The following is a 16,478-nucleotide window of genomic DNA, read 5'->3' as shown; positions in this document are numbered from 1 at the left end:
GTCCTTATACCAAATCTCTCAATGCCCAGTGCAGCTTTGGTGCCAGTGGTTTACTATTTCTCATTTAGCGTGTAAATGATTGGTTATTATTCATATAATAGTAATAACATCTGCAAAGAATCAAGTTTTCCCAGTATCCACTGATGTAGACCCTGCCTGAGGAATTCTCTGCAAGCAGCAGATAAAAGGTAGACGAATAAAACTGTATACACAGACAGTGAGCATGTACATGGGAATCTGTATGCAGAAGTGTTGTGAACATACACAAATAACCCGTTGACCTGACCCTTTGGGAAAGTCCCATTTAATGGGAAAAAAATAAGCTAATGCTGAAAAGACTTAACCAGAACTGACTACCTTGAAGCAGGAAAATTCTTATTCGAGGGTGTTTTGATTCTCTCCTGTCAGGAAGAAGGATCTTCAGCCTGGAGTAAAAGGGGTGGAAATAACTACTGTCCATTATGAATATACAATGAATGGGAGCTAGTAAAAAACTGTTGCTTTCAGTCAGAGGTTTTCAGCTGACAGTTGATAGAGGAACAAATCTGTCACAAGTTAAGAACAATTAGTTTCTCGTTTTGAACCTGTCTGAAGAAGTGGTGTATAAAGGTTGTACCACCTTCACATCAAACATACATGAAGTGAACTAAAGAAATTCACTCTGAAGCAAAAGCCTTACAACAGATTTGATAGAAAGTAGCCGCTACGGACAGATTGTAAAGTGGTTTCAGCTGTTGCTCTTTGTGCTGAACAAAGTGCTTTCAAAAATACGATAGGATTTTTGAAAGGAAAAACATTGAAAGGAAAACATTGAAAAGGAAAAGACATTGAAAGGAAAAGCAGCAGTGAAAGAAGTTAATTTTCCTTCCTGTTCAGGAGGTGGCAGTGGAGACCCAGCAGTAGAAGAATGTCAGCTGGAATTTAAATGGTGTCTTAGAGAAGGATAAAATCAGGAGAAATCCACTGGCCATGACTGGATTATGTAGTGGAAACAAAGCAACAGCCCCTCTAGAAATGGTAATTCTTAAGATAGGAATACGCTAATGGTAAAGAATCAAATTAGACAAATTTACAAAACTGGGAAGGAAACTCATTTGAGTGTAGTTACAGCTACTTCTGCTGTCAACCCTTATGGTATTTACTTTTGTTTATATGAGGCATTTCCTTGTTTAATTAGACTTTACAACACCAAATGTATGCACAACTTGAGAGAGTAACACACAACGCAGCTATGGTTTAGATTGCTTTGTACAGCAGAATATGCTACAATTCAATGTAATTATCCTGGTGAGACACATTTGTGCATGTATGAAAAGCTGCATTCAAAACATTTGCTTCCAAATGCAATTTTTGGATGGTCCCTCTTTCAAATGCTTTACAACAGGAGGTGATCCATCCTCAGAGCAGCTATTCAGGAGATGTAAATCTCATTTGGTTTCCTCATTGTTCAGATACAAAATTTAAAGCAGGGGTTGTCTGCCTTGCCCAAAGCCTCAGAAAGACTCAAAGGCAGAGCCAAAAATTCCTGGCTTCCAGTACTTCTAGTGCTGTGCTTGCTTTCTCTTAATTAAAACTGTATTGGTTTTGTTTTTCCTCCGTCTGGTTAGCGTCAGAGACCAGTTGATGAACAGTTGTGCTTTGCTTTTAGCTGTTTATGGATTTCTACAGTTCCATGGTTTGGGTTTTGTACTGATGGAGACAATTTCATAGATTCCCCTCAATGGGTGGTACCAGCTATAGCTTTGCTTGGGAGCTCAGGGACAGAGTAATGACAATACTCTCTGTTCATAAGGGACTGAATGGGATGGAAAAAACACCAAGAGCATTTCTGAGATGTATCAGGGAAAATATAAACTATAACTACTGATCAAGGGAGCTCGGATTAGTGGACCAGCAGAAATGCAAAGCGAGAACCCACTGACACTATTTCCACTCCATGAAAGTTTATTTTTGTAAAGGATTCATTTTAAAACAGGTTAGGGTTTTGTTTCTTTTTTTGCAGGTTATGCACTCGAATAGAAACATGCAAATATCCAGCCAGGTCAGGAAGAACAAAATACAGTTATGGCTCAGGGACACATTTTCCTTGTTAGTGACTTATTGGACTATTTCTTAGAAAAGCAGTGACCCAGAAACCTTGTATGAGCATGGGCACCTGTGTTCATCCACACATGCATTGGTGAGAAGCTGTGGCCAAACACAATGGTTCCCTGTGAGGTATGACCGGTACCAGGCTGGAACAGGCCACACTGCCCTTGGCATGTTTGTACACTGTATTATGAAGGGCAGTCAGAACACCGTGCCTTAAAGGACTGGCAGAGTGTCACTCAGGCAAGGTAAAGTTTTCTCTCCAGTGTTTTTATACATGGTGTGATTGTCCAGCTGGGATCACCTCAGGCTGAACTAACCTGATCCATTCCATTCTACTACAAGGTTCACAGGGACTGTTTAAACTTGAATTTTTTTCACTGCCTGTTTGTGGCACAGCTGAGCCTTGTGAGGATTGAAATGTTTTGGCCTAATAAAATCTTGGGGGCTTGACACAGGGAAGCCTGAATAAGCCACAGTTTACAGGAAATTCAGCCAGATGGCTTAACAGTCCATTTTGGCAAGAGCTCTGATGCCGTGAGTAGGAACACTGTGCTGAGGAAGGAAGTTGCACATCACAGTTCTGCAAGCTTTGGAGTCAGTGTCATTACTTACGTAGAGTGAAAGTACACACTGGGTAACAGCAGGCAGGGCCAGGCTGTGCTAAACAGGAGTACCATACTCACAAGAAGCAATGTGGTGCAGACACCTAATGTTACATGAAGGAAACTCCAACACTTACACCCACATGAGTTTTACCTCTGAGCCTCTTCCTTCTTTATTAAAACAAAATTAAGCTACTTGAAGCAAGCATGTACGTTATGTCTGTTTTGGATCCCTTATCTCTGTAGAAGCTCTCAGTTTACTGCAATACAAATAATAAACACATTTAAACATCAGTTCTACCGTGGAGTTTTATAGGAACAGGATAAAAATACTCAGGCCCAGTCTCAGCTTTTTCCTCTCATTATGAAGTTTTGAGTCTATGACTCCCATTTGTGAAAATACTATGGAACTAAGAGAATTTGTCTCTTCCTTGCAGTGTACGTGCAGTACAACGTTCTGAATGTGCAAGGATGAGGAGAGAAGCACTGAAGTGGACACAAGAGGAAGAACAGGAACCACAAGTACTTTTGTACCTACACACATAGTCATGAATTGCTGTGCAGAGTTTGGAATATATTTGTGTCTTTGGAGTTTCAAAGGAAACAGCCTATTCTGTAGGTGTGTAGTTGCTGAAATCTCTACTGCAAATAAAACTGAAGGACAAACTCCACACAAATGAGCCTTTTTCTTTTTTTTTTTTTTAATTATTATTCTTATTTGACACTCACATTACAAAATTTAGAAACCATAGACAGTTCAGGCAAACTGTTAAAACACAGTATAAATTAGGGGGGTTTAATATATAAATTCTATACATAGGTAAGTTAGCTTGAACATGACTGACAAAAGGATTTCATAACAACCTTACCACAACTGTATAAAAAGGCATGGGAATAGGATGGGCACTATAACCATGAATGCAGGTTAAGACATCTTCCACAACAGCTATAAAGCGTAACAATGACCATGCTATTCTCGCAGTGTTTATGTGGGGTACAGTATGCATATTACCATTAACATCTTGCAAGATCTATGTACAGTCACAAAATCATAACAGCCACTTTCAAGTAACTTTACTGTTTCCTGCCTGTGCAATTAATAAAGTGTCAGTATTCGTTCTGAGGACTTCTAACAAAGCTACATGGTTTGAGTATTATGGATGGTAGAGGGATTTCAATTTAACCTGAAAATGCTGATCATAACATGAAATTGCTTAAGTTAAAGAAAAAGACACAGGAAAAGCACAGCTCCTCATTACTTTCACTCAGATAATCAGTATATACCAGTCTTTCAATCCATATTTATTTCCTAGCTTGATTCTTTGAAAGAAACTACAATGATAATTTAGTTGCCCTTTTTCTAAGCACAGTTGTAAAAAAGAATTACACAAGAAGGAATGTAAAACTAAGACCTGGATAGCTTTATGGGATAATGTTTAGAAAGGACGTGCTTCCCAGGCAAGGCTGGGCATGTCATTCAACCTTTGAATTTCTCAATCTGCAAACAAGGGCAGTTCTGCTTACCCTTTTTACTCTGTGCCTTCAGGTCTGTGACTAAATGCTTTAGAATAGTATCTTCTTGGAGTTTAGGTTGAAGACAGCTGGTACTGTCACTGAAAGTGAAAAAATTCAGCTCTCTGATTTCTCACCTTTATAAGCTGATGAACACTCGCTGAAAGTTCTGAAACCCAGGGGATCATTTATTTCCTATCTGTGTTGCATACTAGCAATGGTCTTTTTACAGACAGACTCCTAAGGGAACTACTTGAATTGTATTTTGAAACAGTCAAATTTAATAGCCCTGCGTGCGCATCTTTCACTACGTTTTAATAATTAGGAAGATTCTGTTGGAACAACTCCTAGGTCAAGGCAAAGACAGACTGTAAGTGATAACCCAACTTGGGCTGTTATGGAAATACATATGATGTCAACAGTCCAGACTACATCCCCTGTTTCCTCAACTCTGTTTACCCATGGGCCAGACATCAAGAAAGCACCATATGTTCTGTTGTTTCTAAAAGACTGGTATCTTATAACCAGAATTAAATAGTGAAAGCAGTGATGTAGTACTGACCATTAACAGTTCACTGAAGAAGTCACATTTTTCTCAAAGGTAGTTAGTTGGACTATGAAATTTTCTGATCAGAAGTCCATTAAATGGGCTTGCACATTTTAGAAGGAAGTTTCCTGTACAGGTATTACTTACAGGACTCATGAGCTCTGAATTATAAGCCTTCTGCATGCAGGGCAGACTGAGAACAGTGCAGTATTAGTCCAAGTTAGCAGTTTCAGGGCCACAGGGATGAAGGGAAAAGGACTCCTGTTCTATTATGACAGCTTTGGGGTATGAATATAGAGCCTTTGTATGGGAAAGAACTAGAAAACGTTCTTATGGCATTTTGCAAGAGCTGTTTATGGAGCAAAATACCTCTTCTCTGGGGGGAAAGTCATCAAGGGAAGAAAGAGCAGCCTAAGCCACTCTGAATTTATAGCACTGCAGTCTGCATCTGGCCACAGTACAAGGCAGGGGATCTAGACAGGGGTTACTCATACTTAGCTTTTTTTTCTGTAGCTGAGCTTACAGCCTGAGTTTCAGTGTCTTGCACCTGCACAGAGTATATGAAATACCACCCATATGAGCTATTATCTTCTCATCTTCATCTTGCATAATGCAAAAATGCAGGATGTGATGCCTTGTATGAGCATTAGCTTAATGGATTTAGTATTTTCTGCATATCTGAAAATATGCAAAAAGAATTGTAAAAGAAATGAATACAGAACAGACCAGCCTCCAGACCTGTTTCATTAAAAGTGGAACATGTTCCTGCCTCCTCTGCTCAACTCAGAGCAAAGCTGCTCCACAGAGCAGGTCACAGCGGCTGCAGGGAAGGGGACACATTCCAGGGTAGTGTGCCCTCTTTCCAACATACTCAACACTAAAACAAAAGTATTGGTACACCTTTGTGTATCAGTATTTCACTGTATTCTCTCTTTCCTGAGCCTGCCCAGCAGCCATTGATATTAATAGGAAGATATGCACAGGTATCTTGTTCCTCTGCTGCCATGCTGTGAAATATGAAAGTTAACAACCATCAAGGTATTTCTCATAATTTTAAGTACTTATTTTTCCATGGTGCTTAGATCTTAAAATCTCTGTGAACCAGGTAACAAATTCTTCACTGTTTCAGCTCCTGTAGAGGATTAAAAGAATTTTCTTGTAATAATCCTGTTGGATGGATAGGGAAGCAGGCTCTGCCCCAGGTGAACTTCCTACCTTTCAAAAGGGATGTGTCCCAGCATCAGAAAACTAAGACTTGCAGGCTCAGATATGAATTTGCACGTCAGCTTTGTACAGGATCTCTGCATCCTGCTGTTAGCGTACGTGCTGCCATACAGACAACAGATATATGTGCGCCACAGTTCAGTAATGCCCTGCACCAGCTACTGAGGTAATTTCACTCCACGGATAGTGTTAAAAAGGACAAAAGAGAAAGTCTTTAGCTCACAGCTAAGCCTTCAAGCAGTGACAAAGGGGCTTTTCCCTGTTTCTATGTCATTCCATTCTAATCCCATTCTGCAATTACAACAATAGGAATAATCAGTTCACAATCAAAGGGTATTTAATTTCTAATGAAAGAGACACCTGAGACAGAAAGGCTAATTTCTACCAGTCTAAAAAGACAAAAAGGTTCTTAGAGCCAGACAGTCAGATTTTGCTTACAGACGTGAATGAATTCATTGGATCAGATTTAGTCCTTGAATTTGCTGCTGAAACTTCAAGTGTCAAAGAAAGCTTTTGCTAAGGCTGGATTTTCACCCTACTCAGTGCACCTGCCCATCTGAGAGTTGCACCTGCCTCAAAAGAAAGGCCAAGGACTATACCAGTTATCAATGCAAATTAATCCCTATGAATAACTTAAAACTGTAGTTAATAGTTGCAGGACTGCTCCAAAGCCCATAAAAATCAACTGGTGCTTTTCCTCTGGCACATCGCTGTGCTTGGGATCAGTCTTATTTGATGGAACACAGCCATTGTTAGGCCAGACACTGTTAACATCTTTACACTGATATGCATAACTATCTTTTCTACTAACGCGTCTTTTTATTGATAATTCCAGTTACATATTCAGTAATCTAAGCTCTGTTCTAAACTGGATTTACAGTCATGTGCAAACCAGTGCTCATGTGCTTTAAGAAAAGGTGCGTAAATTATTGCAATAAACCATGACAAAGTAACCAAGGTTATCAGTAAGGGACTAACTTGATTTTAAGCGAGTGATTATCTTATCACCACTGACCACATCATGAAACATCTTCAAGCTGAGAAAAATATCTCTATGCTTAAATTGCTTCTTATTTGAAGTGCTTGAGCAGCTGTGTTCACACTTTGTAAGTGCCATCACTGCAGTGGCTGGGATCACAGTTTGCTTCCAGACCTCCATGTTCTCTATGCATACAGGGAACTTCCAGCCACCTGCATGACAGGATTGTGTTCACAGCCTAACAGAGGGAATAATGACAGGCTAAACTTGGTGTACTTCTGGTGCACAGGGTTCTCGTGTGCTGGATTCATTCCAAGAGGTTTTTGCCCTCAAAATTCCATCACGTCCAGCAGGCCTACATCCATCCACTTTTAACTAAGTAATGCGATTGATGCTGATATGAAAATGAGGGCAAGATTGTATGAAGAACTGTCTTTTGAAAGGCATTGAGCAAGTTCATCTACTGACTTCAGCACAAGCTGAAAGCACACAATTCCCTCATTGTTCTTCACCAGGCTTTTTATCTAGACCCATGTTGCAGAATGGCACACTCTAGAAATGAAAAAATTGGACTTTTGCTACCACTCTGATTACACTAAAGTAGGAGCAGAAGTGATTTCCTGTATTTGGGTCTTTTAAAATATTGCTGTGCACACAGAAGCTAAGTTAATGCTTCTGAAGGACTCTGTGTCATATATTCACATCTTACTAGCTTAGGGTTTTGGTACTAACACTACAAGACCTAGGTTCAGTTCTGCTTAGCTCTCTGTGCAGCATTAGTTTAAGCAGCTGTCAACAAGGCGAATCCACTGAAAAAAAGTGGAATTAGGAAGCTATGACATTACCAGTAGTAACTTGTCTAGATGTTAGTCTAATGACTACATGCTTTATGGTGCTTGGTTTGAAGTGATACTGCTTTCTTTTCAGCACAGTAGGAGTTCTTTGCACATTTATAGCCAGAAAACACTAATTATTGGGGTGCTTTTCCTCATTGTTCTGTAATGTTAATACATTTTTGGAAGAAATCTGTTCCCCAAATTATCCTTCTTTGTTTTCAGTTGTATTCACACTTTAAAACCTGTTGGTGAAGCAAGGCTCTAACCACCCTCCTGTCCAGAACTGTACACCCTAGTTAGGCCAACTATGAATTACTAAACCAACTGACAGCTATGACTTTAGGCTTACATTGTATTTGTATCAATAGGATTTTAGCTGTGAAATTGTGTGAAGACAAGCTATGATTCCTAAAGCCTGTTTTTTAGGAGTGCTGTCTTCTCATTTTAAGTTGCTCTGTACTCTCACATCCAAGTAATTTTACAATGAGCAGCCAGTATCTCTGGAAATACTACAGATCAATATCACACACCTCTTTAAAGCAATAAGTGATTCGATACTCCCCAAATGATGTTTAGCACCTCTGAAAAAAAACCTTTTAAATATGTGACTACATAAAGGTTTAAATGTAATTTAGTGCTTCTGACAGTCCCACTAAGCCCTTAATACCCACCTAAATCTGACCTTTATGCTTCCATCTTAAGCACTGAGGTTTGAAAGTTTTGGACTATGAAAGTGGTTTAGTTTAGTTTGCAACAGCAATAAACTTTGTGAGACCTAATTTAACTCATCCTTACGGAATTGCCTGAATTAATGGAAACTCCCCAAGAATGTAAAGTATTATCTGGAGCAATCACATTTTGATTCATCCTCAGGTGTTACAATCTCAGCTGTACCAGAATCTACTGGCACATTAGAAAAGGAATGAGGATTTGCATTTTAAAAAGCAGGTCTTAAGAAAGGGTCCATTCACCCATACACTGGGTTTCAGGTGAGTAAACCAACATCTCCACTATGAAGTCACACTGTGCCTGTTAAAGAAAATGCAGATGTTAAGAAAAAAAATGACCATTTAGCAAACACATAAGTTCTCAATATATTTATGGTTATTGCTCTGGATTTGGTTGGAATTTGACAGGCTTTTAATGGCATCATTTTGGAAATGGTTCTGCTTGAAGGAATGGCTCTGTATGTATAGATCATGTATAGCTCTCAGCTCGTGCGCAAAAATCAACAAACAGATTATTAAGTGTTACTGGACTTTAAGCCATTAAAGTGGCTGGACTTTAAGCCATTCCCTGGCTAGAATGATGCTGAACCATCCTTACACTTAGTTCTCACATACAAGGCTCCAATAAACACAGAACATTTTTATGTTCCCCCTGCTTGAATTCATGAGCTGATAGACCTATACAAGAAGGAGAACTGAAATCCTATGTATGCAAATGTAGACGCCATCCTGCTCATCTCAGTAATTACAAGAGCAGTGGATTCCAAGTGGCCATGGCCCAGACTGCACAGGTTTTCACAGATCATAATGCAACCTAAGAACTGCACTGCAGCCACTACAAACCTTTAGTGTATCACCTAGAGCATGTCTCAGGCTGCTGCACTCCCGATCAGCTCAATCGTCAGAGCTGCCCTGAAACACTAGCTCAGAAATACCTCACGTTTCAAAAGCTCAGGCATGTATAACTCCTGAGGCCTGGCAGAGGGCAGGAACTGTTCCAGTTTTGTGTCTTAAAGACATAGCCAGGTTTTGTGAGTAGCCTGATTTCTCAAAACACTACAGCCACTTGGAATCACTCTGTATTGAAGTGAACTATTACCGGTCGCAAAGAAAGGGTTACATCCTCCTGTTGTAGACAGCGAAAGACTGGAGCATCTGAAAAGGCCAGCATCAAGTCAGTAATAAAATGCAAAGTTCAGTATCATCTGGCATTTAGGTTTCATTTAAGCTTTCTGAAGTCTTTTCTGGGGCAGGTAAGAACAGTCCTTCCACGTAGAAACAAATAGTCTACTGTTAGGCCTTAGTTTTGAATCCAATATCCATATAATTCATTATCATTTAATAGATATTACAATAGCACCTGGATTATTGTACAACTTTAAACACAAGATGTAGCCCCTACTTTGTATTATCTGTAAGGAAATGGTGAACATGGTTTAGATCCTAAATATAACAGAGTTACCTACTCATGAATGACAAATTCTTTAGTGCATTCATTCTAGTCTGAAACCCTTTTGTCTTCTTAAAGCATACCATGTAGTTCCCAAATTCAGAGCAATTATTCCCCCCTCCCTATCCTCTTAGTATCACTTTGCAGAATAAACAGCACTGAATTAATTGGAACCTGACAGAGTTTTTTCAAATGGTAATGCCATCTATTTAAGTGTGATAGAACCCTCTAAAAGATGTAACTTCGCATCAACAAAATCAGGGAATATACTACATACATTAAATAGGGGTACGCTGAGTCCAGACTAATTTGCTTCTTCAGTTCAAGGGGCATGTCTTTAAGCAAAACCATCTACACTCTGCACCCTCTTCAGATCTGCCAAGATTCACAGTAAGAAAAGCAACAACAGTGGTGGGAAGAATGACTAAGCAATAGTCATACTTTGGATTGTCCTCTGTTAACACTCACGACTGGCCCATGCTGCTGTGGTCTGTGTATGACACACACACGTACATACAAGTGAGCGATGTCGGTTTTCATCCGCTGGAAGCTTATACCTGTAGCAGTCAGTGCTTTGTTCAACAAGGCCGGGGGACTGCTAATGTAAGATTAAGTTCGTTCTTCATTCAGCAATTAACCAGATTGCTGCTGTGTCTGTGTTTGATTTAATTTTACAATCCTCAGAGGGTTTAAAGAGCTGCAGTCTGAAGCACCTGCTTCTGAAATATTCATGTGTGGTTTTTGCTTTCCTTTTTACACACGTTCCCGTTCTCTTTTGCAGTACCACAGTTCTCCACACTCCTGATTTCCTTACGTTTTCCTTCAGAGGCAAAAGTTACAGCGATCCTGACGCAGTTTGGGCACAGCCACAAATAGTCTGTTTGTCCTTCCTCTCTCTGTCTCATAGTTAGAAAAGCGTCATTGTGCACACAGTTCTGTCGATTGCGGTGGATGAAGCCGGTTCATCCATCATGTCAGGCAGTCAAAAAACCCAACAAAACAACTCAAACAAAAAAAATTGTCTAAATCCCAAACAGGCATCTTTGGAATCAGTAGTGCAAAACGTTTGCGGATTTCTTTCCCTTGACCTACTGCAATAATCTCTTAATCTTCAAGTCTTCCCTAAAATAGTGGATCTGTGAATTTAAAACATAAAAACAGTGAAAAAAGGCAAATATAAAGGTGGTTGTTTGGGTTTTTACATCACTGTCTTAAGATTCTCACTTAAACCAAACCATTATATGTCTCTTATTAGAGGTGTAAACTGTAGGAAGATCCAGTTAAGCCAGGGCATTTTTCATCTACGCAAGGCTTCTTTTGCCTGGGTGCATACTATATAAATCATAGAATCATGGAATAGTTAGGGTTAGAAAGGACCTTAAGATCATTTAATTCCAATCCCCATGCCATGGAGAGGGAATGCACATGTGGAGGGTATTCTTTAAGATGTGGATTGTTTGCGATTACAGTTAGTGTTTATCAGTGCAGCCTCAGCTCTGAAGAATGGTCTTAAGTGGAAAAGACCTCTATCAGAGGTTACATTTTAAATGACAGCACTTTACAAGCTTTGCCTATCAGAGCAGCATTTTGGAGGTACTTCAGAAATGAGCTGATAAAGTAAGTGGTTACCTTAAGGATTTCCACCTGTCTTTTTCTGTCTGGTTTTCCGGGCTTTCACTTTCATAGGAAGCCAGATACAAACCTGGGAAAGATAGATATGTGTTATTCCAACAGCAGCAGTAAACCCCTCCCTCTCTGCGTCATTGTATGTCCTGTATTGTACCAAACAGCATGAGAGACTAAAACTTCATGGTCCACCAGGAAGCTGGTAATCAGTAGGACACCAATGGTGAGCTCACATGTCCACCTTTGGAAAGCTGTTTGATTAATTTTGATGGAGCAGTAAAGGACCTCAGAGTTAAAATATGTTAGCATGACCTTCCTATAACAATATTAAACAGTTAAACGATCTCTGGTTTTGCATGTAGGGATACAGGCCTATCTACTCCATCATAGCACTGCTACCAGACTGGTATATGAGCATTAAAAGAGAGACAGTGGGAGCTGACAGTTAGATGAATAAACTTTAAAATAAGGGTATTCCCATCACTTAACACAACTTTATCTTCCTCTATCTTTTAAAAGCTTATAAGGACACACTATCTTAAATGGATACAAAACACCCTCAAGGCAAGAATGAGTTACAGAAACCAGAGAAGAAACACAGGAGAAGAAAATAAACAGGTCTTTTACAGCGCAAAACTTTGCACTGTAGGATGCATTTCATGACACCAAAGTGTGTCTAGGCTGTAGAATCTCCTCTGCAAAAGCTGCTGGTGCATTAGTATCTCACTGTCTTCACCGATTTTGTTTTATGGAAGTTGTGATTTGCATATACATGCATTTCCTCATTTGGCTGTTGATGCTTTGTTCTTTAATGCTGGGACCATCTGAGAACTCAAGCCTGTGCTCCAATTAATTGCATTTTAATATGCAAGGGTTGTCCCACCATTCTGCCACACTGTGACAAGCACAGTACAGCTGCATTTCACATACCACTGCTGCAGCTCTAATACGTTCTCCCATCTTTTACACAGGGCAGGTCTTTCTGCTCTGCACTTCTCCTGGCTAGCAAGGGAGGCCTCCTGTGGCTTCTGCAAAAGGCATCTCATGAAAGCACTATGAATATGGGGGAGGGAAAATCTGCAAGCAATTAGTGGGCTGAGGTCACCCTTTCTTGGTCCAGCAGCCTGAAAACTGTACTTTTATCCCTGACTTTCACTTTCTGTCCCTTTAGAGCCTAAACCAAATGCCTCCATCCTATCTCCTTCTGATACCCACTGCTTTAATCACATTAATTATTCTATTTTGGCAATCCTTCTTAGGATTTCGGCAGGATTTTTGAAGCAGTATTTTGTGTTCTCAAGTAGTCTGTGAAATAAAAGCTGTCTTGGTCTGATTAACTTGGATTAGTACAGAAAACTGCCTATGGAACCACAGCAAAATAAACCCAAAGCAAGTATAGCTGATGGGAATACAGCTACAGACAATTCAGTGCGTGACAATGTACCAAGAGTCAACTGAGACAAACCAATATGAAATGACACAGTCTGACAAGCTGGATACAAAATTGAAGAGGACAGATAAATAGAAAAAGACAATCAGAGAAATAACTTCAGAACAGGGGTTTTGAAGCCAAAATTAATTCCTAGAAAAGATTTTTCTTAAAACTTCTTTTCTGTAGATAACATTTCTGTGCTGTAGAGAAAGAGGTCAGCAGGACTGCCGTCACCCTGGGCTGTGCTCACTGAAGAGATGACAGCCTCGGTTTGCAGAAGAGATTAGTTCTGGCTCCATCAATCACTGAACAAGCAGCTAAGGGACAGCTGACATTCACGGCAGTCCACAACGCGGTTGTGTGGCCTCTTTTCATGATTACAAAAATAGGGCTACAATGGCAGCTTCCTAGACAGTGCCTTATAGAGAAGTTACAGACAAAAGGAAAGCAATCAGGGAGAAGCTTCATGAGCTGGAAGGTTGTATTTTTTAAACCACGTTGATAGACCAGGAATAAACAAGCTGCATGACAGGAAAGCTAGGAAAGAACCAGGACTGGTCAGTGAGAGAGATCAAAGCATTGATCAGGGTATGGATAAGCACTGGTGAAGAGATGTATTTTCAGTGATTAGAGACTGTAGAGAGTCTTACCATCCTCAGTGAAAATGGGCGCAGTATGCAAGTAGTGGATGATGTTCGGGTCTTGTTCAAAGGGACATTCCACTTGCTTCCATGTTATAAATTCTCCTACTTGCTTAGCCAGTTCCAGAAATTTCTGTGAACATAAACCCATTCCACTCAGATCCAGTAAGATTATCTCACTCAAACAACTCCAGCCACGCAGAAGACTGGGATCCAGGATCCCTCATGCCGACTAGAAGGTTATTATGAGAAAAGAGCCTTTTCTGGTTTAGATGGGTACATTTTCACAGTTCATTTACAGGGGAAAGAGAGAGGAAAGGGTGCCCTGCATTTCTTCTTCTAAGCCATTTCAGTTTGTACTTCAATGAAAATGTATCCATGAACAAAGCTCTGAGTTATACATGTGCATTTCAGAATAGAGGACTTGAACGGAACAGGAAGGAGCAGAAATAGATATATATTACATAAAGTAGAATGACTTCAACGCCTCACAACTCCTTAGGCCTTCTAACAGTTCTATTTTAAGGTGTTTCATGCATTACTCATTCTCACAATGCCAACACTGAAGGAGCAAGTTAGAATGATCTGCTTGTAATGTTTATGTAAAATATACATATTAATTCTTTTGAAAGCATTCTGGGATTGGTTTAACTTTTACACAGTCACTCGAGATCATCTGTTTTGGCATCTTTGTTGGTCAGCACTGAAATTGCAGGCAAACGGTCTCAGGTAGCGCTATCAGAACAGGATGGATAAAAGCGGTTTTCAGAGCTTACTTCAAAGTTGACATGTCCATTTGGAAGGCGATTAGCACATCCTTCATTCAAAAAATAAATGTCTTTGATCAAGAGGCTGAAGAAGGGGATCACAATCTGTGAAGAGAAATGACAGAACTGTTATCTTTCCAGTTCGGTATTTTCGCTGCATGAAAGAAGAACTCAGTCAGGAGAGAGGAGAAAAAAAGGAATATTAACTTTTTGGTGTGCTATGCACTTAAAAAGGAGAACATTGATGGGCAAGCAAAAGGGCAGTGGGATACAGAGACACTTTCAGCCACCAGGAGAACATACGTTGAAATGAACACAAACTGAGCACGACGTTCACTGAGCAGAATAAGACTAAGAAAATACCAGTAACCCAGTTTATCATCAACAGCATCACTGCCTGATGACAAGGCCAGACAGCAAAGAGCAAAATAAAATTGCAGAACTCTTCCCTTCTTTGTTGGGCCTTTATAAGCAAAGATGTTGAATACACAAATGGAGCGACTTAAAGGCAGAATAATATCTGGTGTCTGCAAACAGTTAGCCAGGAGCTGTTTCATTTTCAACAGCTCCACACATGGCTACCTCTTGATGCATATAATTTCCTGCCTAGTGCTGGATTAGTACAACCTGCCTCTCCAAATTAACCTGCAGACAGCGGGACAGAAAATACTAAGTTAGTTGACAGGAGACTGCCGACAGGAGACTGCCAACAGTAGCCAGAGAGATCATTGTAGTGCTTCAGATAAGCAGTGGGCATCATCCAGGGCAAAGTGGCATACAGCAGTAATCCAAGCCTTCTCTCTAACCCATAAGTCACGTCATAATTTGCTAAGGGAAATGTCTGCTTCTAGGTAGGACTCTTGAAATTATTGGAATTACAGCAAGGATAAATTTGATGCCAGGTGTTCTACAGCAAAAGGCAGCAACCACGCTCCTGAAGTGCATCCCCAGCACTTCAGCAGAGAAGCAGACAGCAGGACTCCCTCTGGGTCCTCACATGTCACAACTCAAGGGGGAAAATAGATAACACAAAGGACCAGTCCATGACAAAGCTGATCCTCAGGGTTCTAGGATTTGCCACAGCTTTTCTGGACAACCTGTGCCAGCACCTCACCACCCTCACAGTAGTCATGTTGTTTTCCATTTAATGCTGTACATCAGCTGGAATAGGATATGAAATGGACCTAGACCAGGACTGGCGGCTGTTATTTTCCAGTCTACAGCCTTCACAATGCAGTAGTGAGTGTGAGCAGGTCATAGATGCAAAAACACTCACTGAGGCAAAGAGTCTGCAAGCCACTACCACATCTTGCTGTGAAAATGGAAGCCCATTTCTGTTTCAGCTAGAATAGGACACGCAGTAAGCTGCTAAAGATCTGCATCTCTGCTGGCTTTCTGTGGGACAACCACTGATACACTCTACCATGCAATAGCCATAAAAAAGCCTGGACTGACACTCCAAGAGCCACTGGCACTATACTGACAGATCCCATTGATATAAGAGTGGAAACAAAGCACAGCATAACCCCCTAAAATGCTGAGCACTCCTGCCAGGGTGAGGTGGAGCAACTTCTAGTCAAACTGAGCTAAGTGTGCTTCAGGATTCATTTTTATATCATCCAAACTAGATCAATCAACCTAAGGTAAAGAATACAAATCAGTCTGCATGGTTTAGCCCCTACCAAAAGTGATGTTAACTCTGTAACCAGTGTGGTCTTACAGGGTGGAAAGATACAGAGAGCTGGAGGCAGACACGGGTCCCCACCTAGAAATCATTGCCAGGTTCTGTCTACATTGCTTTTTGCAGGCAGATGTGAGCTTGTTTTCCACTACCTGGGAGCTAGGTCACCATCATTAGTGGTACTAAACATAACCAAGAAGCCTTGCTGAGATGGAAGGTATATGGATGTGGGCTCAATGCCATGCTACAAAGCCACCAGCCAGCTCAGAGCATGGGCAGAGCTTGTTCTCATCTGCACCCAAAAGGCATCAAAGACGTACCCTAGGATACCAGTTCCCTCCACATTGCCAGGGGATTTCTGT

At 40.5% G+C, this 16,478-nt stretch overlaps 1 protein-coding gene across 1 annotated transcript in view; it reads right to left on the bottom strand.

Annotated features, from left to right (window-relative positions):
* Nucleotides 1–3,389: 3,389 nt before the first annotated feature.
* RASGEF1C (RasGEF domain family member 1C) overlaps nucleotides 3,390–16,478 on the bottom strand; it is a 74,598-nt gene continuing 61,509 nt past the window's right edge. Inside the window, exons 11-14 of the mRNA XM_065690467.1 lie at nucleotides 14,445–14,540; nucleotides 13,678–13,801; nucleotides 11,599–11,671; nucleotides 3,390–11,105 (exon numbers count right to left, since the gene is read on the bottom strand). Coding sequence (XP_065546539.1) covers nucleotides 11,081–11,105; nucleotides 11,599–11,671; nucleotides 13,678–13,801; nucleotides 14,445–14,540 — 318 coding nt within the window. The 3' untranslated portion in view covers nucleotides 3,390–11,080. The remainder of the gene's footprint in view (nucleotides 11,106–11,598; nucleotides 11,672–13,677; nucleotides 13,802–14,444; nucleotides 14,541–16,478) is intronic.

This window comes from Lathamus discolor, chromosome 10 (genome assembly GCF_037157495.1).
Source record: "Lathamus discolor isolate bLatDis1 chromosome 10, bLatDis1.hap1, whole genome shotgun sequence".
NCBI lineage: Eukaryota > Metazoa > Chordata > Aves > Psittaciformes > Psittacidae > Lathamus > Lathamus discolor.
Note: the sequence above shows the minus strand (reverse complement) of the source record. Positions and strands in the feature narration are given on the sequence as shown.